Source organism: Mastomys coucha, unplaced genomic scaffold (genome assembly GCF_008632895.1).
Source record: "Mastomys coucha isolate ucsf_1 unplaced genomic scaffold, UCSF_Mcou_1 pScaffold9, whole genome shotgun sequence".
Classification (NCBI taxonomy): domain Eukaryota; kingdom Metazoa; phylum Chordata; class Mammalia; order Rodentia; family Muridae; genus Mastomys; species Mastomys coucha.
The window spans coordinates 12433759-12458134 of NW_022196915.1; the positions used below are offsets into that span (position 1 = coordinate 12433759).

The 24376-nt window shown below is 51.2% G+C and overlaps 1 protein-coding gene across 6 annotated transcripts in view; it reads left to right on the forward strand.

Moving 5' to 3' along the window:
• Zmiz1 (zinc finger MIZ-type containing 1) overlaps window positions 1-16994 on the forward strand; it is a 209786-nt gene extending 192792 nt beyond the window's left edge. For 5 of the 6 annotated variants that reach the window (XM_031360908.1, XM_031360909.1, XM_031360911.1 and 2 more), the window contains 12 exons: window positions 601-681; window positions 1330-1504; window positions 1945-2086; window positions 3476-3686; window positions 4671-4776; window positions 5243-5403; window positions 6191-6258; window positions 6490-6558; window positions 6926-7170; window positions 8382-8548; window positions 11572-11826; window positions 13197-16994. In XM_031360908.1, coding sequence (XP_031216768.1) covers window positions 601-681; window positions 1330-1504; window positions 1945-2086; window positions 3476-3686; window positions 4671-4776; window positions 5243-5403; window positions 6191-6258; window positions 6490-6558; window positions 6926-7170; window positions 8382-8548; window positions 11572-11826; window positions 13197-13304 — 1788 coding nt within the window. In that variant the 3' untranslated portion in view covers window positions 13305-16994. The remainder of the gene's footprint in view (window positions 1-600; window positions 682-1329; window positions 1505-1944; window positions 2087-3475; window positions 3687-4670; window positions 4777-5242; window positions 5404-6190; window positions 6259-6489; window positions 6559-6925; window positions 7171-8381; window positions 8549-11571; window positions 11827-13196) is intronic. The other variant, XM_031360910.1, reaches the window with a different exon arrangement.
• Window positions 16995-24376: the final 7382 nt, after the last annotated feature.

Sequence of the window (24376 nt, forward strand, 5' to 3'; positions counted from 1 at the left end):
TCAGTGCTCAGCTGTGGACTCGGAAGAGTAGCCTTTCTGTCCTTTATTCACAGTACATGGGAGAGGAGGCACAATTTTAAAAGCCTAAAGTGTGGCCACCACTGTAATCTCCACCTGTTCCCCATGCATGTGTTGTATGCTTGTTGCTTATAGAGTGAGTGTCTCTGTCCCTGTCTCAGTGGCTGCCTAGCAGCCCATGGAGGTACTCTCACCCTAGCTCACCCTTCCCGTGTTCGCTCCTCGTTTTCCAGCTTTTACAGTGCTGCTGTGATAGAGATCTCTGAGCCTTTAACCTCTTCCATTGCTGTAAACTACGTTCTCGGAAGGGAAAAGCCCTCTGTAGTTTATACTTCCACAGTGTTTGCCATCTTTGCTCAAGGAGTGTTCATTTCAGCAAAGCAGCATTTTACCTGTTGCTGCTTTGGAATCTGTCTGCTGAATTGTTATCTGAGAACAGCAGAAGCAAAGCTCCGGCCCCTCCGCTTTCCACACTAGTCCTAGAGACCCCTTCTCAGTACTTTCTTCCCAGCACAGTGTCTCCAGGGGGTCGGGCCATGGGGGCAGTTCTGCTGACCCCTCTGCCTTATTTCATTTCAACAGCCAGAACAGTTTAATGGACAGAACAACACCTTCTCCTCCGGAAGCAGCTACAGCAGCTACAGCCAAGGGAGCGTCAACAGGGTGAGGGCTTAGAAAGTCCAGCTGACCCTCAGCAGGCATCAGCAGGCTTAAACACCCCTTACCTTCCCACCCCAGCATCTCTGCAAGTTTTCAGGGGTCCACAGGTGGGAGATGCACTTTCCTGGCCCTCTGCTGAGGCGTAGATAAGCTCAGGACCTAGATAGAGTCCACTGCTTTAATGAGTGACTGAGAACAAGCATGGGCCCTACAGGAAACCAGACAAAGAATGAAGAGAAAGGGGGCTGGTACTCGTCCCCCATGCCTTAACCACAGACTTAAGGGATGTGGGCGAGAGTCACAATTTGGGAAGGCCAGCTGCTCTTTCCTCCTGGTGTAAGTTAGGCAAGTCCCTAGCACACTGGGCCTCTGTGTCCCCTTTGACCCCTGGCTGTGGGAAGCCACAAATGTACCTGACGGCGGGGCCTCAGCAGTGTGGGCTCTAATAAGGGACAAGGTTCTTCCCAGTCCCTCCTGTCCTCCAAAAGAAGCAGGATCCTGCAGGAGAGCTGTAGTCCTCTGGGGACTTGCCTCCCTTGCTGGGACGGGTAGCCCTAGGGTAGGACTTGGCACAGGTAGAGCATATGTCCACAGCTTGACCCGTTACTTCTCTGTGAGTTCATAACCTATTTCTGATTATCTTTTTTCCAGCCTCCCAGGCCAGTTCCTGTGGCAAATTACCCCCACTCACCCGTTCCAGGAAACCCCACACCCCCCATGACTCCCGGGAGCAGCATACCTCCCTACCTGTCCCCTAGCCAAGATGTCAAGCCACCTTTCCCTCCTGATATCAAGCCAAATATGAGTGCTCTGCCACCACCCCCAGGTAAGGAGGCCATATCATCTGTTCTTCAGTTGACTCTGTTCTCAGTGGGCAGGGTCAGAGGGAGTTATGCAGAAAAGGCTGGAGGGCTGACAATAAGGATTCCCCAATCCCAATGATACTCAGTGTGGGGGCTGGACTGTCCCTAGGCCTCCTTATTCCCAGCCACCAGAAGAGTATGGATCTTCAGGTACTGAGAGACCAGTGAGAGAAATGGGATTTCAGGGTGGGGTGAGCCAGCTGAGCTAGAGGAAACCACAGGCTCCCAGCCTGAGCTTGGGCATACCACACCTTCTGTGGCTTGCGGCCCACATTTGTGTTGTTTGAGCCTGCTTCCCACTCCCATGAGTGCCCATGTCCCATGCATGAGTGAGTCCCACTTCAGCCCCAGCACCTGTAAGGCTGGGGTGCTTGCCACTCATATGCTCCTTGTCTTTGCCCAGCCAACCACAATGATGAGCTACGTCTCACATTCCCCGTTCGGGATGGTGTGGTTCTGGAGCCCTTCCGCCTGGAGCACAACCTGGCCGTCAGCAACCACGTGTTCCACCTGCGGCCCACGGTTCACCAGACGCTGATGTGGAGGTGAGGTGACCTGCATGGTGACTTCCTACCCCAGGCTCTGGTCCCGCACAGGAGCTGGCAGCAGCTTTCTGTCATCTCCTCGGCATCATTGGCAGGGCCCAGAACTATGCAAAGCCCTGAGAATGTCACAGGGAACTCATAGGAGAAGGGACCAAACGTCAACAGCTGGAAACAGCTGTTACCCAAGTCCTAAGTACCATCTGGACTTTCTGGATGGTGAGGGGGCTAGCAGAACCCTATGGGCTGGGAAGAGGCTATCTCAAGGTGATGAGTTAACAAAAAGGGAAACCCTCAACCTGAGCAGGACTCATGTTGCCAGAGCTGCCAGTGTGAAAAGAGGCTGCCGAGAACAGCAGAACTAGGCTAGGTTGACTCACCAATCTCTATAGATTGCAAGGAGGTGACCAGTGTCTGAAGCTGCCCTCCCATAGGGCTGTGCTCAAGTGCCTGGGCCAGGAGGCTCTGCGCATGACCTCTGAGATCTCAAAAAAGACAACACTTTTCCTTTTGATTTGAAGGGGAAACTGAGGCTCAAGGAATGTTTTAAAGATTGTGAGTCCTCAGAGGAAGAAGTGGAGCTCACACTTGAACTGGGGGCTTCTAAATTACAAACTTCCTCTTGGGTCTTTGGTCCTTAAGCAAGGTTCACCCAAGGCCTGGTATAGACCACCACCCCAGCAGGGCTGCCTAGTAACCCTCCTCGGCTGGATTGGGGCCTCTGCTCCCAGCATGTTTGAAGTCACCCAATGTTAGATGACCAGTGAGCTGTTGTAGGCAAAACTGGGTGGCATTCAGGACACAGGAGCTAAGGTGTAAGGCAGGAGGCCTGACGCTTCCAGGCACATAGACAAACATGGGCCAGAGATGGCGCTCCTGCCTCCACTTGGAGGCGGTCCCAGTGGGCCTCACTGCTGGTCTTGTCCAACAACATCTGTCCTTTTGTCCTTCTGACCCTGTCGTTGGGAAGAGGGGTCACTCTTAGCCAGGCAAGGCAGACAGGGCTGTGGATGCGGCTGCCATAGTGTAAGCTATGGAAATGTAAGGGCTTTGGGTGTTAGGACAGATTTGTACTTGGAGGAAAGGAGAATCTCCAGGGTAGTGGTTCTTAACCTGTGGGTCACGACCCTTTGGGGGTTGTATATCAGATATCCTGCATACCAGATATTTAAATTATGGTTCATATCAGTAGCAAAATGACAGTTGTGAAGTAGCAACAAGAAATAATTTTACAGTCGGGGATGACCACACTATGAGGAACTGTCCTAAATGGTCGCAGCATTGGGAAGGTTGAGAACCACTGCTCCTAGAGTGAAGGAGAAAGAAAGGCTGTGGCCAAGGGGTAGGACCTGTGGGAACTCAGGCTGATGATGCCCACCCTGCCCACCCCAGGTCAGACCTGGAGCTGCAGTTCAAGTGCTACCACCATGAGGATCGGCAGATGAACACCAACTGGCCGGCCTCGGTGCAGGTCAGCGTCAACGCCACGCCCCTCACGATCGAGCGCGGAGACAACAAGACCTCCCACAAGCCCCTGCACCTCAAGCACGTGTGCCAGCCCGGCCGGAACACCATCCAGATTACTGTCACCGCCTGCTGCTGTGTGAGTAGAGTGGCCCAATAGGACTGGGAGCACACCATGGGCCTCCCTCGAGTCTCCAGCACACCCTGGCACTAGCTCCAAAGTGATCTAAGCGGCTGTGCTCTGACCATTAATGTTAGACCCGCTTCCATTTCTCCTTCACGCTCTGCCTCTACTGGGCCTCCACACACCTCCCTTTTATTGCTTGGTGCCATCCCAGGCACAGGCACCCCCTATTCCTCCGGCCAGGCCAAAGCTGTAATCTACTCTTGTCTCATTTGCATGAAATTTTCATATTCCCACCACCTCCCCCTATTCCAAGACCCACCTCTGCTAAATATAGACTTAAATGGATTCCTGTTGTCCTATAGGGAGGATGTATGCACACATGTACATGCACACAGGCACACATACATATCCCTCCAATGCGTGTGATTTAGGACCACCTCAAAACTCTCCTCTTGTCCCTAGACATCAGAGGCTGGGACATAGGGCTTCCCTGGGATATGTACAGGGAAGTAAATTGCCTGCCTTATTCTGTGGCTGTCTCTGAAGGATCCGGAAGGAAATAATCTGGTCCTGTCTGTCTTTTCAGAGGGGATGAGGCCACAGAGATTAGGTTTATAGGCTGGGATGCTTCACAAGGCTGCACAGCCATGGCAGAAGAGTTGGGATGCACAGTCCTAGAAGGTGTCCTGGAGGGATGGCAGAGACGGGCTCACTTGGCAAGGACGGAGAGAACAGGAGAGCAGTAAATATGCTAGGTTCTAGTCCTAATGCCATATGTACTGTAACCTCAGCTGGGAGGCTTTTCAGTGGAAAGTCTACCATGTTAGCCTGGAGCATAGACAGTCATTCCAGAGGCCCTGCCTCTCAGTCCTGGGCCTCGTGATTTGCAGGCCCCTCTTCCTCCTGGATACCCTCTCCGAGAGGCTTGGTCATGGGTCAGCCTGGGGCAGGTATGGGAACTATGAACCTCACTGAGCCCCTCTGTTCTCTCTGCAGTCCCATCTCTTCGTGCTGCAGCTGGTACACCGGCCCTCTGTGCGCTCCGTGCTGCAGGGCCTCCTCAAGAAGCGCCTACTGCCCGCTGAACACTGCATCACGAAAAGTGAGTTTGGATGGGTGGGGACAGGTTGGGTGGGGCTGGCCTCAAGAGATGGTGGTGCCCAGGCTGCTGAGTTCTGGAGCACCTCTTGTGGGATGTACTGGCCTCCTCCCTATTGTTCTGTCCTTAGTGTCCTCCCCCACCTCCAACCCCAAGCCCCTGAACACCTCCACAGAGTCTGGTTTCTGTTCCCACTCTTGCAGAGTTAGGTGCAAAAACGCCTGAAGGGGCTTTTGCTGACCTAGTTAAAGCAGAGGAGCAGCACCAGACTGGCTTTCTGCAAGCTTTGCAGAAAGTTCTTGCTCCTATCAATGGTGGGGTCTGTTTTTCAGAAAAGGGACTCTCCCTAGTCCTTTCTCCCTTACCTGCACATATCATGCATCGCATGTGGGATACAAGGGTGGTGCTGCTGAGCTCCAACCCCTCAGTTGGGACTCCCAGACCTCACGCTCTGCCTCCTACCTCACAGTCAAGCGGAATTTCAGCAGTGTGGCTGCCTCCTCAGGCAACACAACTCTCAACGGGGAGGATGGCGTGGAGCAGACCGCCATCAAGGTGTCTCTGAAATGCCCCATCACATTCCGGCGCATACAACTGCCTGCTCGAGGCCACGATTGCAAGCATGTGCAGGTGAGCAGTCTCAGGGAATACATCCCTGAGTCAGGCCATGCAGAGTTGGCAGGGTGACAAGCGGCAAGCCAAGGGGCCAACAGAGCCTGCGGCTGCCTGAAAGATATTGTAGCCATCAGCAGCCAGTATCACTTGCTCTCTCGGTCATATTTTCTCCTTCAGGCCTACCTCTGAGGTCCTGGGGAGGGGTGGTAATGCAGAAACAGACGATCAGCCTGGCTAGACACCACAGGCTAGCTAGGGATCTGCCTTGAGCAGGTTCAGAAAAGAGACAACCTAGACTAGCAAAGACCGGTTGTGTAGAGGTTGGCCAAGACAGGGTCCCACGACAGGGATGCAGGGATAGCAGGGCCAGTTACACCACCATCTGCCACACTATGGATCACAGTTCACCCTGAAAGCTGACTGGCAGCAGGGACTGCCTCCCTCTGAGTTTGTAGTATGGGCATGTGATGTGATTGCTTTGTCTGATATAGGCTGATCAACAGAGTTACCCTGGATCCCTGGGATGAACAAGGGGACTATCAGAATCTACTGGTCCTGGCCTCAGTAAGAGGCAAAGGCAGTGAGGCTTGGCTGGGGTGCTGGGTCCAGAAGGGCTTCTTTGAGGACAGGGAAGTGATCTGTGAGGGCTGTAGCAGACACAGCATGTTCTGTGGTTCTGTAGAGTGAGCAAAAGAAGAGTTCTTCCCAAGTACTGAAATCTTCCTAAGGGTCCAGAGCCACAGCAAGGCATTTTCTGACAGTCCTGATCTTACCTATCTCTCTCTGTCTCTCACTTCTGCAGTGCTTTGACCTGGAGTCATACCTCCAACTGAATTGTGAGCGAGGGACCTGGAGGTGTCCTGTGTGCAAGTAAGCAATACCCGCCTTGCAGAGCATAGGCGCCCTCTGGCCTCTTCTTGGGCCTCGGCTGCTTTACGTACCCTTCAGGCAAAACAAGCCCCACAGAGGCATGGGTCTTGGGTTTCACTGCTATATTGCACTGTGTGCCTCCATTGTGTCCATAGTGACAGGACAGTGGAGGTGGGTGGGCTGTGTCCTGCCTCCAAGAGCAAAGACCAAGCCTTGGTTCTTCTCTTCCAGTAAAACTGCTCTGCTCGAGGGTCTGGAGGTGGATCAGTATATGTGGGGGATCCTGAATGCCATCCAACAGTAAGTATAGCCAAGATTAGGAAAGTACAGCCTGGCTAGAGGGGAGGGGTAGACAGTCCTAAGTACTTTACTGGCCAGCCACCAGTCTGCAGCTTGACCTTGGGAATACCCAGACTTGGGGGCCAATATGTCCTAGATGAAATAGAACTCAGCCAGTGCTGGAACTTCTCTTTGAGGGGAGTGTGTCTTGGGGCCAGCAGCCCCAGGCTCAACCCCTTGTTTTTCTAAGCTTCAATAGTTTCACCTTACCAAACAAGATGGTCTTATGCACAGTTCTGACCCAGAGGAGAAGTGCAGACATTGGCCTCTTGCCTCCAAAGCCAGACACTCTAAGCCTCAGCTCCTCCCCCATTGCTCTCCCCTCCAGCTCCGAGTTTGAAGAGGTCACCATTGACCCCACCTGCAGCTGGCGGCCAGTACCCATCAAGTCAGACCTCCACATCAAGGATGACCCTGATGGCATCCCCTCAAAGCGGTTCAAAACCATGAGCCCCAGCCAGATGATCATGCCCAATGTCATGGAGATGATCGCCGCTCTGGGCCCTGGCCCATCTCCCTACCCCCTCCCACCTCCTCCTGGGGGCACCAGCTCCAATGACTACAGCAGCCAAGGTGTGTAATGTGATGCTTGCCAGGGAGGGAAAGAGGGAGGGAGAGGAGGACAGCCTGGGTCTATTGGGGACTTGGGATCTCTGCGCCGATGGTAACAGGTACAGAAGGGGATAAAGGCTGAGTGAGGCAGGAGAAATGGTTTGCTGTGGTTAAGAGCACTTGTTGCTCTTGCAGATGGGTATAGGTTCAATTCCCAGAACCTCCATAATGTATCACAACTAACCATAGCTCCAGTTCAAGAGGATCCAGTGCTCTCTTCTGAACTCCCCCTGCAGTGGGCCCACACATGGTACCACATATATTTATTGTAGACAAAACATAACCCCTCATACACAGAAAAAAAATAAATCTTAAAAATAAAAGAGAAAGATAGGAAGAATGGGCACACCCTCCAAAAATAGCCCTCCAGTCACTGGACTTGGGAGAGTAATGGTGGAAGCCTAAAGGTTGCACGGCCTGCTCAGCCAGGTTATCAGCTCCACCCTTTTGACTCTCTCACCCTCCCCAGAGAAAGCCTAGGCTCTGGCAGCCCAGCCTCGGCTAACCCAGTCTGTTATCACTTGGTCTCACTCTCGGCTATTCCAGACTTCAGGCATCATCCCTGCTGTGTTCCACTTGGTTCCTAGAAAATACACACCTTCTGTCTGAGGGTGGTGGCCTTGTCACTCAGATCCATGATCTTAGGTCTCCAAGGTGCCCAGGTGATTGATTAGTGGAGCCGAGTCATTAGTTTACTGGCCCGAGTCCCACAGCCTATGCCAAGGGCCCTAGCGTCTCAGCATTCTGAATCTCCGTGTCTCACCGTCACCATGGGTATGGGATGGAGAGGTATCATCTAGAGCCTGACATTCTTGGATAGCAGAACAGCCTCTGGACCGGGCGTTGGTAAAAAATGAGGCCTGCTCCTGTTACAGGTTCAGGCTGAGCCTCTTTCCATGTCTTCTGGTCCGACCCTTTTCTGCCCTTCTGTAACAGTAGAGCAACACGCACATCTGGGGTCGGAATGGGGATTCTACTTTAGCATGCACCTGGAGTGCCCCAGCCCATGAGATGAAGGCATGACTGTCCCATCATATAGCCAAAAGCAAATGCTTCGGGAGCCACACCTGTCTCCAGGGAAGGAAAGCCTTTGGCTTTTTATACTGTCAGCTGCGGGTGGCCACCTTCCCTCTGGGTGACCTCTCCCCTTCCCCATCTTTTTCCCATGCCAGGAAACAACTACCAGGGTCATGGGAACTTTGACTTCCCCCATGGGAATCCCGGAGGGACGTCCATGAACGACTTCATGCATGGTCCCCCCCAGCTCTCCCACCCACCGGACATGCCCAACAACATGGCCGCCCTCGAGAAACCCCTCAGTCACCCCATGCAGGAAACTGTGAGTACCTTCAGCTTGTACCTCAGCCTTCCCACTTGCCCGTGCTTCCTCCCAGCCTCATCAGGGGCTGACTGGGGCAGAGGGCTTTCCCCTCGGGATCTTTGTGATTATGAGTATTCTAGTTCCCTCCTCAGTGAAAAGAAAAACTTAAGAATTAGATTCAGGGGCTCAGACGGGAGGGGGAGGCCAACATGGTTGACCTTGGCTATTCTACTGAGGACATTGGAGTCTCTTGAGTTAAAGCTCCAGGTTATCGCCTGCTTCCACACGGCACCCCCTTAAGCTCTACCTATGCCTTTCCATTGATGCCTGTGGTCCCAGCCTCCTGAAATTAGCTCCCACGCTCAGGCACTTAGTCTCTCGGAATCTAAATCTCCACCAGGGTCTCACCACCTGTAAAAAAAGGAGGTCCTAGGACATCTGACCTCCCTGAGGGCTTCCTTGTCTTCCACTTATTGTCGTGTTCCACAAGACTGGGGACACCTCCGTGGAGTAAGATGCCCAGAGCTAATCACAAGCCGTCCCTTCCTGTGGCTCAGGAAACAATGGCAAGAGACCTGGCCATCCTCTTGAGCCCTCCTGTATTTGAATACTCAACTGTTATGCTCTATGGAGCATAGCCAATGCCCCTTGGGTGACAATTCACCCTTGTCAGGATGAATAGGCACACTGGGTCTTGTGCTCACCAAGCCCACCTTCTTAAGGAGCTAAGATGGAAGAGGAGCAGTGGGTGTTGGGACACAGAGACCCACGTTGGTCTCTCGCCTTGGAGGGAAGGGACATAGATAAGAACACCAGCCAGAAGAGGTCCAGAGTCTCCTCAGTGCCTGGTAGTGGGGTTGGAGGACCTATGACAGAAGATTCACAGGAGCCTTCTCATCTTCTCTCACATCCCTGATTTCCACCAAGAACGAGTGGCAGTGCCTGGCGACACAGCTCCGTTGGGTAGGGTGCTTCCCCAGCACTGCCTAAGCAAGCAGGGCATGGTACACTTGTGATCTCAAAACTTGGAGATAGAGGAAAGAGTGTCCAAAGTTCAGAGTCATTCCCTGGCTACAAAGCAAGTTTAAGGTCAGCCTTGCCATACTAGAGAGCGTGCCTCAAAGAAAACAAGACAGAAAGAGAAAGAAAAGTACTCTACCTTTTAAAGTTTTCAACTTGGAGCCACTGATCTCCTCCTCTAAGCTCTCCAGGACCTCAGCACTCCACAGCGGGTGTCGCCAACATCACCCCACACATGCTATATACCCCAAGTCCTCATACCCACTAATCCTGAAAGATGCCACAGAGAGAAAGCCATATGCTCTCTTACCCGCCAAGCTATTTGCTTCTTGGTTCCTCCTCTACCTGAATCAAGCTCAGAGCTCCCCCCAGAATTCCACAAAGGCATGCCTGCTTTCTCAGCTTTCATCTCACTGAAAGCAACCAGACCTAGCAATGTATCTGTATCACATAGGGAGACAACCCCGGGTCTATTCTTGGTATATCTACCTTGTTGTATCTAGAAGCAGTCTGGCCCCGGCTGAGCAGATGGCCGGAGGGTTTTTGTGTAGTCCAGGATTGTCTAGAAGGTTCTAGCCAAGCACTGGTTTGTACTAGGAAGCAGACTGGCAGACACCACAGCAGTGCTCTGAGCTCTGAGACACTCTGTTGAGGTCTAGAAGAGAAGCTATATCATAGGATCCGAGATTTCTGTCCTGAGCTGAGCTGGTCACGGGAGTGTGGAGTCCCTCCCCGTTCCCTCAGGGTGGGTGCCATGGGACATCTGCTGCTGTGGGCTAAGTGGTAACCCTCCGCTGGCCTCTTACCACTATGTGGCCTTGTCTTCCAGCCGCTTTATATCATGCCACATGGGGGTCACCTGGGGACCCGGACTGGAAGAACACTGTAATACTGGTGTCACACTGGAGCCCTGCAGCCTGCAAAGAAAGGGCACACCAGGACTTTTGGTAGAGACCAGATCACAGCAGACTTGGGGAACAGCTTTTAGCAGAAATTGAAAGAGGAACCGGGGCCTGGGAGACCAAAGCTGGTGTGATCACCACTCACCAACCTGGCATGGAAGAACCCAGAAATGGAGATGGGGCAGGGATGAAAATCATCTAAGACCAAGGAAGCATTTTGTCACCAAAATGATATATTCTTGGCAGTATGTAAGAGGGCAACTGGTGGCCCTATTCAAATGTATAAAGCGGGCTAAGGCCTTTGCTGGAGGTGTGCAGAGCTGCTTCAGGCCCTCTGCTTTGAAGGGTCTGCAGAGAACAGCAAACGGCATTCACCAGGCACATATTTACATAAAAACCCCTCATACCCACCTACCCACAGCCAGCACATAGCCAATTAAAAGGGAGGAATTCCCTAGCTAACTTTTTAGAGTCGTCCCCCCCATGTTCCTTACCACCCCCAGCATGAAGCCCATTGCTAATCAAGAAGAAGGCAGTACCCTGAAATGCCCCAGGCCAGCCAGGTTCTCTCCCTGGTCTGCCATTTTGACACCAGATGAGTTTCATCCAGGAAGGAGGCAGGCAAAGCAACAGTCTCCTCTTTACCGCCAGCCAGAGGGAGCTGCACGCCTGCCCGTGCTGTGTCCACACCTGCTCTGCACTGCCCTGGCCCGCGGGGGCGGGGGGGGGGGGCTGCACCACGCTGCCAGCAGCTACCCGCTTCCCAGAAACACGTCCATTTGCTTGTCCATTCTGGCCTCGCTGTTGTTTGTTGTGACAGTGTGGGGTGGGAGGCTGTCTGGTCTGTGCCTGGCTCAAGGCTCTTCCTGGGCTTTGTGCTGAGTAAGGCCTTCTCCCCTTGTCCCTTCACAGACTTCCTGGTTGTTGGTTTCTGGAGAGGATAATTTGTTTGTTTTTCTACCCTGCCCCCTCAACTGCGGATCATTGTTCTCTGTGAGGGGTGCCCTCGTTTGGGGTCCGTTACTTCCTGGTTTGTTTGGTTTTCATTTTCTCCAGGCATCCCGTCGTTGTGCCTCGTCACCTCACCTCTCTTTTCTCCTGCTCTCTCCTCCTCCACAGATGCCCCACGCTGGCAGTTCTGACCAGCCCCATCCCTCCATACAACAAGGTTTGCACGTACCACACCCCAGCAGCCAGGCAGGGCCTCCATTACATCACAGTGGGGCTCCTCCTCCTTCCCAGCCTCCCCGGCAGCCACCACAGGCCGCTCCCAGCAACCATCCACACAGCGACCTGACCTTTAACCCCTCCTCAGCCTTAGAGGGTCAGGCCGGAGCACAGGGAGCATCCGACATGCCGGAACCTTCACTGGATGTAAGTTGGGGTCACCACACACCTTGGTCTGGGGCCAGGCTCGGCACCATGACCTTCCCAAGAGAAGGGGGGTACTTAAGGGCTCAAGTCCCCGGGTGGAAAGGTGGGCGGGTGGAGGGTAGGCCCCAGCCAGTCTCCCCTGACTCTAGCACTAGGAGACCCCATATGGGGGTATGTTATGCAAACCCCACCCCACCCACCAGCCCCTCGGCCCGTTAGTCCTGTTCCCCAGTCCTACCCATCTTCTACTTAAGCCCTTGACGAATCCCTCCAGTCAAAGCCTTGGAGATAGTGCAAGAGGGTCCTTGCCCTTCTTCCCATCCCCTCCCTCACACCCCCATGTCGAGCTTGCTATTTCTGTATCTACCTTCTGGCCTGGGCAGGGGAAGAGCTAAGAATGACACCCCACCATCGTCTTGCCGGTCTTGTCTGCCTGCAGTTTCCTTGTCCGTGTGTCTCCATTCCCTGCTTCCGCTTGCTCCATTGCTCACTCCAAGAAGTCTCCATGTGGGATGACAGAAGATGGTGGGGGGAGGACAAGGGCAACTGAGACTCAAGGATCTCCCATTCTAAGACCTGAGTAGTGTAGAAAGTGTGATGGTGAGGATCACAGAAAGATTGGGGTTGGACACTTGCTCCTCCTGCTCGCTTTAGGAGCTAGAAGCTGTAGCCAGCCCCCATCCCTAGGTACTGGACTCCTGGCCCTGCTGTAACACCCACTACGGTGGTATCAGAGAGCTCATGCCAGGGAGAACTATGGTGCTATCTTCAGTTTGCAGATGTCTTGGTTTCTCACCCAACTCTCCTCCCTTAGCCAGACGGAGGGATGCTTCTAGATTCAGGAACTCCTCTGCCCCTGTGTGACATACATACTCCAAAGCTGTCACATGGGGAGTGGGGACAGTGGACCACAGGGACAGGACAGGACAGCCAACCACAAACTCACTAAGATTCTAGGAGAGTAGTCTAGGGCACCGTGGGGACCACCTGGTCTTCCCATGGCCTGCCTTGTGCTCATAGATGAAGCCAGATGGCTTATACCAGCAGGCTGTGTGATCCAAAGCTGCTCTTGGCAGGGACAGAGGAACAATCAGAAGGAATCCAGCCCTTGACCAGCCATGGGGCTGACATTAAGAGGAGGGGTCAGCCCAGTGGGTCTCCCTGGCCTTTGTTGAGTGCGGGCATGCGTGTTCCCAGCTGAGATGCAGTGGTCTTGGGAACAGCCAGTAGGCCCATACTTGACACTGTTAGTTTTCTGTCTTTGCGGTAGAACCCCAGGAGGCAAGTGGAAGGGAGTGAGAAGGCCAGAGAGACTCCTCGCTCCTTCTGGGCCACCCTCAGCCACTTCAACTAGGCTTCTTCTTTTCTAGCTACTGCCGGAACTCACAAACCCCGATGAGCTCCTCTCCTACCTGGACCCCCCCGACCTTCCAAGCAATAGCAACGATGACCTCCTGTCTCTCTTTGAGAACAACTGAAGGCCACTCTCCACTGGGGCCATCCCTCCCCACTCTGCCTCCTACCCCATCCGTCCCACATCCTTTTCCTCCCAGGAGCCCATGCTCAGGCCTCCCACACCAGGGCCTCAGGCTGAGAGCTGAGCAGAGCACACTAGGCAGGGAAAGCCATGTGGGTCTACAGTCCTGTTTGCCTGAATGCTCCAGGATCTGTGCCTAGAGCAAGCCTGAAGACGGCCCCTGGAAGACAAACCCAAGCTGAGGGAATCCAGGCCCAGCAAGAGACATGCCAATGGTGACTGTAGGTCCCTCCATGTGTGCTGACTCCAGACGACCGACCTTCCAGTGTCCTAAGGTTCTTCCATGTTTTTAAACCTTATCCTCAACTCTTGGCCCAGAGCCTCCTTCAGCTGACTGGAACCTGAGAGAAGCCTGCGCTCTGGCCCCCAGGCCAGGGTAGTGGACAAGCCTTGGAGGAGTGGTGACAGTTTGCAGCAATGAGGAAGGACACACACACACACACACACACACACACACACACACCACAGAAAAGCACAACCCTCTGGGAAGGAGAACATCCCTCAGGGCCAGGGGTCATGGCTTTGGCCTCTTGACTTCTAAGCCAAGATACCCTGTAAACACTCTCGGCAGAACAAGGACAAAGTGCTGTTGTCTGAGAGAGCTTGCCACACCTGCGTAGGGACTGGCAGGAAACAGGTCAGGGCCTTCCCCGGAGCCAAGACAATGCAGAGGAGAGCTCCTTAACAAAGACCAGGGCCGTCCCTTGTGGGGAGCAGAGAGCATGTGCACAAATGTGCACCACACCAAAATGGGTCCTCCGTTAGAAGCCAGGGGAAGGTGCCAGCCAGAGCCTTGCAGCTTTGCCCCAAGCCACTCCCTGCTTTTAAATGACCCGCAGTGGGAAGTTCTGAAGTCACGGAAGGAAAGGAACATTGCATCTGGACAGCAAGCAAACCATTTCCCCCGTGTTCTCCTCCTCCTACCCATACTTCCTTCTCCAAGACTAGTCCACGGGACCCACTTCCCTCCGGGTTCTCCTTTTCCCAGACAGCTGTAGTGGGGTCTCATGGTAGGGAACCAGCATGGTCCCCCCTGGGGGAAACGACTCCACAGCAGGAGTCCAGGGCACCCATGTATCTCCCAGCCTCAGTCTGGCCCAGCAGGTTCTCTGCTCAAAGCTGTCTGTCTCCAGCCCAGACCTTTGCTGGGTGCAGCAGGATATCTTGGCAGGCACATTGTGGCATTTGTGTAGCTGCCTGTCATTCCCTGTATTTCTCCCTCCACCCAGAGCTCACTCCACACTCCTGCTCACCCAGCTAGTGCAGCCTCTGGTCCTCCTCTGCTTTTTTCACTCCATCCAGCTTAGAGTCCTCTGCTGGCTTGTCACTCGCCTGCTTTATGCCAGGCTGGTCTGTGTCCCCCCTGAGCCTCATGGCCTACGGTGATGCCTGTGGTGATGCCAGGTTGTCTGCTCACATGAATCCCATCTGTAAATTCTTTGCTCCCTTCTCCGATGCTGCCACCCAGGGCCCTCTCCTGCCTCCTGTCCACTGCCAGCGTCCTCATTTCGGTCATTAGCCTCCCTCTGTGCTCCCTGGCACTCTTAATATAGATTGAACCAGAAAGGTGACCCCTAACTGTTGACTTATTGTCACCCTAAAAAAAAAAAACTGGCACAAGGAAAGCTGCCACCTCCCCCACCCCTCTTCTTCCTTTGTCCTGTTGTTAAGGTTTTTTCAAGCAGTGTGTTCAGTATGCAAATCAATTATTTTAAGAATCGCTTTTGTAAATATCTTTGTGAATATTTTAGTATTGTCTTTGATAATATTCAACATTTTCATGACCTGGTTATAGCCTTTGCTGGTGTTTTTAAAATATCTTGACTCAGTGACAAAACCCGAGTCCTTTTTTAAAAAAACAAAAACAAACAACAAAAACAAAACAAAACAAAAAAACCAACCAGGGCTATTTGTACAGATGAGAGAGGAGCAGAAGAGGCGGCCATGCTCAAGTTGGGAGACCAGGCAACCCACTGTTGAGAACCACTCTCAGTCAGCTGGTAGGGACAACATTACACCAGGTACCACGTGGCTGTCCCTACCCAGTGCCTGTGTCCTGGGCACATGGCCGTGCTCTGTCAGACTGTACGGATCGTTCATCTTCAGACTGACAAATGCCTTTCTCACAAGTTCCTGCTTCTTGCCGTGATACTGTGCCCCAGAACAGCCTGGGGTCCCTGCTAGTTCCTGTCAAGGCATGCCCAGGTTCTCCACAGCTTTCCAGTGCAAAAGGCCTAGACACTCCCTGTAGCCCCAGCCTCTCTTGTCATCTCTCGGTTCACACCCGAGGCTGATTTCCTAAGGCTGCCTCCCAGGCAAGTGCCCCACCAGCAAGTTCACCACAGAGCCTGAAGCCCACACTCCGGGAATATCTCCTTCCAGAGAAATGTCGGAGCTCATCCAGGGTTTGAGAGAGGTTACAAAGCCATCTGGGGCTGGAGCCATGCCTTGGTAGTGACAGATGCAGGTAAAGATGACATCCATGAACAGAGGCAGGCCTAGGCTCTGGAAAGATCCTCAGTCCTTTCTAACAACAACTTGGAGCCATAGTAACCTCAGAAATGAGGTCTCAGCAGGCCACTTTACCACAATGAGCAACCCACCCATAGGCACCTACCAGCCGCCACTCAGCTCGCCAGGCTGGGAGTCCATGCGCAGATGGGAAAGGCCCCGCACAGGCGATCGCCCTCATCTTCTTGGTTTGAAGCTTTATTCATGTCTCATGTATCCTGTAGCCATTTTATTTTTTAAAAGTTTCCTAATACTTTCTCCCTAACGGAAGCCCTAAACCCCAGAGAGCTACAGGTCTGCTCCCAGTGGGCCCTCGGGCCCGACCAATCCAGACGAGGGAGTGAGCAGCAGCAACTCAAGGGACGTGTGTACATATGTAAATGAGAAATAGACATGTCAACAAGATAAAATTCATTTCTCCCGGAATGTGTATTGTTTTTATTTTACGAAACAGAAAAACAACAAAAGGCTTGGAACTCCTTCATCCTCCGTGGAATAGTAGATCCCGTTTGTTAGCCTCCGTGACTCCGTCCTTGTCTCCTGTAATATACTGACCCTGTGTGCAGAGGCGTTTTTTTGTTCCTTTTGTTTTTATTTTTACCTACATGTACTATTTACCTTCCGTGTCCCAGCCCTGCCACCTGTGTATTTTTAGGGTGCTATGGAAACAATGAAGAGAAACGGGATTTCAGAAGAAAATTGTAACCAAATTCATATACTTTGTATAAGTTTTTGATATCATGATCACAGGTGATTCACATGTACACACATCCACACCCACACGTGCAGCCTGAAGTGACGTCCACGGAACCCGCCCTTGTCTTTGTACATCGTATGTACACTGCAATCATTTCATACTTTTGACTGGTCAGAAAAAAAAAAAACTAATTGTGATTTCTAGTCTTGCAAAGCTGTATGCAGTTAGATGATGTGACCTCTAATATTTATCTAATAAATATGTATTCAGATGAAACCTGTATATTAGGTGTTCATGTGGTTATTTTGTATTTAAAGATCAAATTATTTGATTATTGCTAGACATTTCTATACTCTGTTGTAACACTGAGGTATCTCATTTGCTCATGTTAATTTTTTTCTAAATAAATGGACAAAAAACGAAGGCTCTGGTGAGTAAGCTGTTTTGTGGGTGTTAAGGACTGGTCTGAGGGAACGGGCTTTGGTTTTTTGGGTTTTTTTAAGATTTATTATATATACAGCATCCTGCCTGCACGTATGCCTGCAGGCCAGAAGGGGGCGTCAGATCTCATTGTAAATGGTTGTGAGTCACCATGTGGTTGCTGGGACTTGAACTCAGGACCTATGGAAGAGCAGTCAGTGCTCTTAACCTCTGAGCCCTCTCTCTAGCCCCGGGGTTTGGTTTTTAAACCACCACTCTATCCTGCTGGTCTGTGCACACACAGAAACAATGGAGTGGTTTGGGTGTTGCCAGAGAAGAATTCTGCCCTGGTGTCCCCAGATGAGATCCTGAAACCCATGTGACTGTGAACAGCTCCAGGCATCCATCCCTCTTGGTGAGGACCGCTGTCTCTTGTTGAGGGCTTGTGGAACAAAGTTCTGTGATGACTGGCTAAATACAGGATGCTCAACAGGGCTAAGTCCTGGAGGGGTGCTGAGTCCTTAGACCATCTGTGACTCAGGCCTTTGCTAAGGAGTCCCTGACAGACTAGGAACAGGAGCCTGTCCGTGTCAAGTCAGAGGTTCTGTCCACAGCATCTAGGCACAGCCATACTTCATAAATGCCTTAACAACCACTCTTCTTGCAGGCTATGGAGACCTGTCTATGGCCACCTGGCTTCTCCACTGTTCCCCTGCTCCATTGCAAGCGAAGCTTGAGTTTACTACATGGCTGCATCTTATAAGGGTTCACACCCCAGGCCTCAGTTCTAACACCCAGCACAGACTGTGTGTTTGTGTGTTCAGTTTAAGTTTTAGGGAAGTGGATCAGATTGTCAGGGGCAGTAGCCATCAGTGCTTTTCCTCCGCATAACCTGACCACTGAGAAAAAAAAAAAAAAACACGGCCACCTTAGCTGTCCCTCAGCAAGGCCTGCAAATGTCAGCTCAGCAGGCTCCTCAAATGTATTAGCTGGTGTGAATCGAGTGTGTGAAAAGGGAAGATTGGACACACCTGGAGTGGTCTGGGTGGGTGTGCACCAGAGGCAGCTAGGCTAAATGCTGCCTGTGGGGTCCTGGGCACTGAGAAGTACCACCTCCCAGGAAGGCAGGGACTGATAAGGTGGCCACCGTTTCCTGTTTGAATGGGAGATGAAGGTGAGAAGAGAAAGATTCACATTTAAAAAACGGGAGTCCTGGTCGCTCGCTGCTGAGCTGCAACCACTGCCTTCTGCCAACAACTGGCTGGCAGCCTTGTCCTCAAGCAGCCTGAGATGCCAGGAGAACTTCCTGGGCATAGGAAGGGCATCCCCACTGCCTGTTGCCTTAGACTTTACGATGAGCAGAGAAATTCACATGCAGACACATGACCAGACCCTTTAAACCAAACAAAGAAACAAAGCAGAAAACAGTAGGAGGGTCCCCTATAGCGAAAGGATGTCAGAGAGCTCTCAAGGTGGGGGTGGGGGATATGTATGTGCTTGCTGGGTTCTTCTGGGTTGTGGTTAAAAACAAAACTCCTGTGCACCGGTTGCCTTCAAGGCAGGAAGTGAGCAGAGTAGAAGCTGGACTTCACTATAAAGACAAGATACCATTTTTAGCTGAACTCCCTGCTGTCAGAGATACACAGGCCTTATACAGGCCTGTAGCTCCCCCGAGCCCTCATGGCAACCTTGGCCCAGCTCATGCCTGCCGAGACAGGCAGCTTTTTTCTGGAATAGAAAACTGTGGAATGGGAAAACCACCTAAAGCAAAGCAAGACTGAACGCTGCCCCCAACACAGACAAGGTTAATAAACGTAATGGGAGAGGGTAAAAAGCCCAGTGTCGAAGCAACTGGGGCTCAACTTCCATTCCTCCTGTGGCTGTCTCCCCACACCTAATCCTAGAGTGGTGTTTATTGTTTTGTTTTGTTTTGTTTTGTTTTGTATAAACTCTATGTAGCCCTGGCTGGCCTGGAACTCTCTAGGTAGATCAGGTTAGCCTCAAGTTCACAGAGATCTGCCTGCTTCTGCATCCTGAGTATGGGGATAAAAGAACTTTGGCCACCACACTCGGCCTGGTGAGACTTTTAAAAATTATTTTATGTATTTGAGAGTCTGCATACATGTGTGTGGGCCTGTTGCTCTGAAATTCCAGAAAAGGGTCTTGGATCCCCTGGAACTGGAGTTATAGACAGTTGTAAGCCACCATGAGAATGCTAGGAATTGAACCCAGGTCCTCTGCAAGAGCAGCAAGTGTGCCCAACCACTGGGCCATCGCTCCAGCCCACGGTGAGAACTTTAATGTGACCCACACTTCCTCCACTGTTGGGAGCCCACCAGGTACAGTACAGTCACCCTCAGCAGACAGGGACTACCTGGAAGGTCTCTGCCTTCCCTCTCCCACCCCCACCTAGCAGCCCATACCCAGCAACTGACTTCCAGAAGGATCCACAGAGCAACCTCTCAGCAGGGCGAGCTCAGTCGCCAACAGAGCCTCCTGGTAGAACTTCACCAGTCCTGTGCCGGCTCCTCTGCCTGTTCTGTCTTCCCCCTAGGTCTCTCCGGTTTCTGACCATAGACACCTGTAGGGAGGGAGTTCTGAGTGAACGTGCATGGCTTTACATGAGAGAGCAATGCCAAGGACCAAGGAAATGGGCCAATGGGGAAGTGATTAGGCAACCCTTTTCCCTCGGTCAAGCTTGGAAAGGCAAAGGCTCCTCCTGTGGTTTTCCAAGTATCCACTAACCATTGGCCAATGTGCATGAAAACTAGCAACTCTCACTGCCTCCTCCTGTTTACAGCCTGAGACTGCACACTTCACCTAACACTAGCTAACCCTGCTGTACATAATAAATGGCTGAAGTACCCCATTGTTACAGAAGCTAGTGCACACAACCCACCTGACCCTAGCCTTTTATATCCATGTGTCTTTCATTTCTCTGTCCATTCTTCATTCCCTCACCTCCTCAGTCAGGTTTACAGACCCACATTTCTCAGGATCTCTGCAGATACCTGCAAGCCCACACAGTGAGCTCTTTCTGTGTTACCTGGGCATCCATTTAGAATGTAAGTTCAATGCTCGTCCCCAAAGTGAGCTAGCTCAGTCCTACTTGAAACCATTTCTAGTACTTCCCCCGCTCCTAGGATCTCAGTGTGATTACTTTATACAACTCTTCCCCAGGAAGACAGTTAGATGAGCCCCTCTGGCCCAACTCCCAAGGACTATGCAGACAGACATCTTAAAGTTACAGCTTGACCTCCTGGAGCTCACACACTTCCTTTAACCCACCAGCTAGAACTTCCTGAGGGAGAGTTGTATGAATGATGCATAGACTCAGTGAAGAAGGCATAGAACTAATGCCATTTTTATTTCCATCTATAGCCTTTTTAGTCAACAAAGGATGTTCCAACTGAAAGATCCTGAACTAAACACTTGCTTCGGTTCTGCTCCTAGGGAACCATTTTTGAGACAGGTGTCCGTGAGAGCGGACCTCAGAGGCAGGCTCTGATCCCAGAGATGGACCCACTAACCCAGTGACAATAAAGATCCCACATAGGGAGCAGGAGAGGTTGATAGCCCCAGGTGTTGAGTGGCAGCATGTCACTTGAGCTAAATTGAGATGGAACATGGAGCAGCTGCCCCCACTGAGGCCGTGTCCCTGCTCAGTCCAACTCATGTCTGCTTCAGTGGCAGGAGCCAGTGTTGTCCCTTTCCTCCAAACAAGATTGACTTGAGTCTCTGCCATATTCTGCATTGCACACTGGAGAGACAATTGCACCAATAGATCCTCTTATTACTCAGTCAGGCTGAGCCCATGGTGACTACTGCACTGATGTCATTTTACCCCAAGAAGAAGGGTGGTTTCTTGGTCCCACCCAAGCACTTGAGGATTCCCAGGCCAAACTGAAGAGGGTCTCAAGTCCCGGGACCACAGCAACTATCCCAGGGAAAGGAGGAGTAGAAATCCAGGATTCCAAGATCTCCCATGCTCAGATGAGCCACTGGCATGGACAAGTGGATCTTCTATGATATACATCATCAGTCATCAGGCAAGGCGCTCTGGGAGGCATCAAGAGAAGCCAGCTCTAATTACCTTGAGGACAAAAGACCTGTGCTGGCTAATAAGTAGAGAGGTTGTAAAGGAAGATTAGAAACAAGCTTGGAAAGTAAGCATGAGCCACACAAGCTTAGGCCTGGTGTAAGAGAGACGAACTTCAACTTCACCCTTCCACCCACATACACACCCTGCCCCCACAGTACAGTCCGGGCTTCACCTCCTACTAAGAGCCATCTGACTGATCATTTTAAAGGTGTAGGTAAAGCTGTTCCCCACACCAAAGACTTCTGTCACTTATGATAAGAAGCAGGATCTACCAGAAGATGCCTCAGGGACTGTCTCTGTTGATGGCAAGAAACAACAAAAGACAAGTGTAGGCTCCAAGTCTGGCCAGACGTCTAGCACTGTGATCATACATTCGAAACAGTTCTTATGGGGGGGGAGTGCTGAGGAGATGTGTCAGTGGTGAAACTGTTTGCCTTGCAAGCCTGAGGACTCAAGTTCTCAGCCTGGATGGAGCCCAAGGGGGAGGGAGAAAATCAACTCCTAAAAATATTCCTCTGACCCCCACAAGCATGCCGTGGATGTGCATGCATGCCATGCATTCATACACACAAACATGTATTCACACACATACACAGAGAGAGAGAGAATAACAACAACAAAGGTTTTTGCTTTTAAGTTATTATGTTATAAATAATTCTAGAAATGCCTGCATAATGCTTTCAGTGTGTCCTTTGCCCTATGGACTCTGAAGGACTGACTTCAGAAAGGAAACGTTACAGGCTCTTGGCTTACAGAGCAGGGCTCGACCACCGGATACACTGGCCACCAGAAGCAGATGTGAGAGAGAGAGTTCTTCTACAGGAAGTCAAGAGATTTTCAGCAGGGAAAAAGACTCTGAGTGTGTGTGTGTGTGTGTGTGTGTGTGTGTGTGAATGTGTGTGAATGTGTGTTTGTGTCTGTGTGTGTGTGTGTGTGTGTGAATGTGTGTTTGTGTCTGTGTGTGTCTGTGTATCTATGTCTATGTCTGTGTCTGTGTGTGTGTGTGTGTGTGTGTGTGTGTATCTATGTCTATGTGTCTGTCTTTGTCTGTGTGTGTGTATGTATGTCTGTGTGTGTGTGTGTGTGTGTGTGTATCTATGTCTATGTCTGTGTCTGTGTGTGTGTGTGTGTGTGTGTGTGTGTGAATGTGTGTTTGTGTCTGTGTGTGTCTGTGTATCTATGTCTATGTCTGTGTCTGTGTCTCTGTGTGTCTGTGTCTCTGTCTCTGTCTGTCTGTCTATGTGTACATGTCTGTGTGTGTGTTTGTGTCTGTGTCCATGTGTCTATGTCTATGTGTCTGTCTTTGTCTGTGTCTCTGTGTGTGTGTGTGTTTCTATGTATGTCTGTGTCTATGTGTCTATGTCTGTATATCTATGTCTATGTGTCTGTCTTTGTCTGTGTCTCTGTGTCTGTGTGTGTGTGTGTGTCTGTGTGTGTATGTCTGTGTCTATGTGTCTGTGTATCTATGTCTATGTGTCTGTCTTTGTCTGTGTGTGTGTATGTATGTCTGTGTGTGTGTGTGTGTGTGTGTACAAGTACCCATATGTATTTTCTTACTGAGATGTTTCTCCATCAGCTGTAACCTAGGAAAAAAACTCAACAATTAAAGAAAGTGATTTTTGGATTCAAGGAAAAGAGTCCTCACAATTTGATTCAGAGAAGAGGGAAGTTGGACCTCTCTAAGCCCAGCCAATCAAACTTATTGTCAGAAAAGGGGTCACACTTGTGTGGAGTGGAGAAATGGAATGTTTCACTTTCCACCCTCATGCTTAAATTCGCATGTCTGAAGCTGTCTTGTGCTAAGACCCCCAAAAAAGAGAGTGATGTCCATGAAGTCTGTACTCTTTACACTAGTCATGTGTGAGCAAAGGACACACTTCTGCATGGCTGAGCTCACGTGAAACTTCAAAGGAGGATCACTAGCTGAGGCCAGTTCATCTCCATCCCTGGCAGCACACCTGGCATAGTAGCACACCTGGCAGTAGTTACTGTTTGCATCTTGACTACAGGCCAGCAAGCCTTCCCTTGGAGGGAGACTGTCTTTGCCATATAGGATACAGCAGTGAACAATATCAAAAGAGCACAGTTCAAAGAAGAGAGGGAGTACTTCCTCCCATCCTCCCCTCACTTCTCCAGGTATAGTCCAAGTAGGAAGCCTGAGCCCATTGGCAAAATGAGTAACCAGGAAGGCACCAGGTTTTGATACAGTATTGAAGAAAGATGGAATGTCCCAAAAGAAGCCAGGGCAGGAGGGGGATGGTGGAAGAAGGAGAAGGAAGTAGCTGTGGAAGCTTCCAGAGGCTGCATGCTGTCCATGGGCTCAGCATCTGCTTCCTTTCTTTAACCCAGCATCTCCGAGTCTGAACTCTCATTCACCCTCCCCAGCACTGTCCCTGGGTCTGTGGTCAAAGGAAAGTGAGTGAGAGACTGGAGCTCTAGGCTAGGAGAGCTGTGTTCTGCAACCCAGCCAGGCCTGTTTTACAAAACCATTGCACCAAGCATCCATCCCTGGGACAACAAGTGTGCTATCCAGATTTCTGTCAACTTACACAAGCTACAGTCGTCTGAGAGGAGGAAACCTCAATTGAGAAAAATGCCTCCATAAGATCAGGCTGTGGGCCAGCCTGTAGAACATTTTCTTAATTAGTGATTGATGGGGAAAGGCCCAGGGAGGGCCCAGCCCATGGTGAGTGCTCACACCCAGCTGGTGGTCCTATGTTCTGTAAGAAAGAAGGCTGAGAAGTCAGGCTTTGGTGGCATGCACCTTTAATCCCAGCACTCAGGAGGGGGAGACAGCCAGATCTCTCTGAGTTAGAGGCCAGTCTGGTCTACAGAGCAAACTGCAGGACAGCCAGGACTACACAGAGAAACCCTGTCTCAAAACACCAAAAAGGAAAAAAAGAAAAAAAAAAAAGAAAGAGGAGAAAGAGAGAGAGAGAGAGAGACAGACAGACAGACAGACAGACAGAGATGAGTAAGCCAGTAAGCAGCCCCCTCCATGGGTTCCTAGTGCCTGTCCTGGCTTCCTTCAATGACTTTCTTATTGAAAGTCAGACTACAATATGGAAGTGTAAGCCAAATAAACCTTTTCCTCTCCAACTTGCTTTTTGGTCATGGTATTTTGTTACAGCAATAGAAACCCTAACTAAGATAACAAGCTTCGGAAAAAGAGAGTTTATTCACAAGCAGCTGGGTACGTCGAGACAGGAGTTCAAGTCTCGGACCTGCTGTGTGGAGTAGAGAACTCCAATCCGCAACTTCCAGAGGTAACCAGGCCACAGAG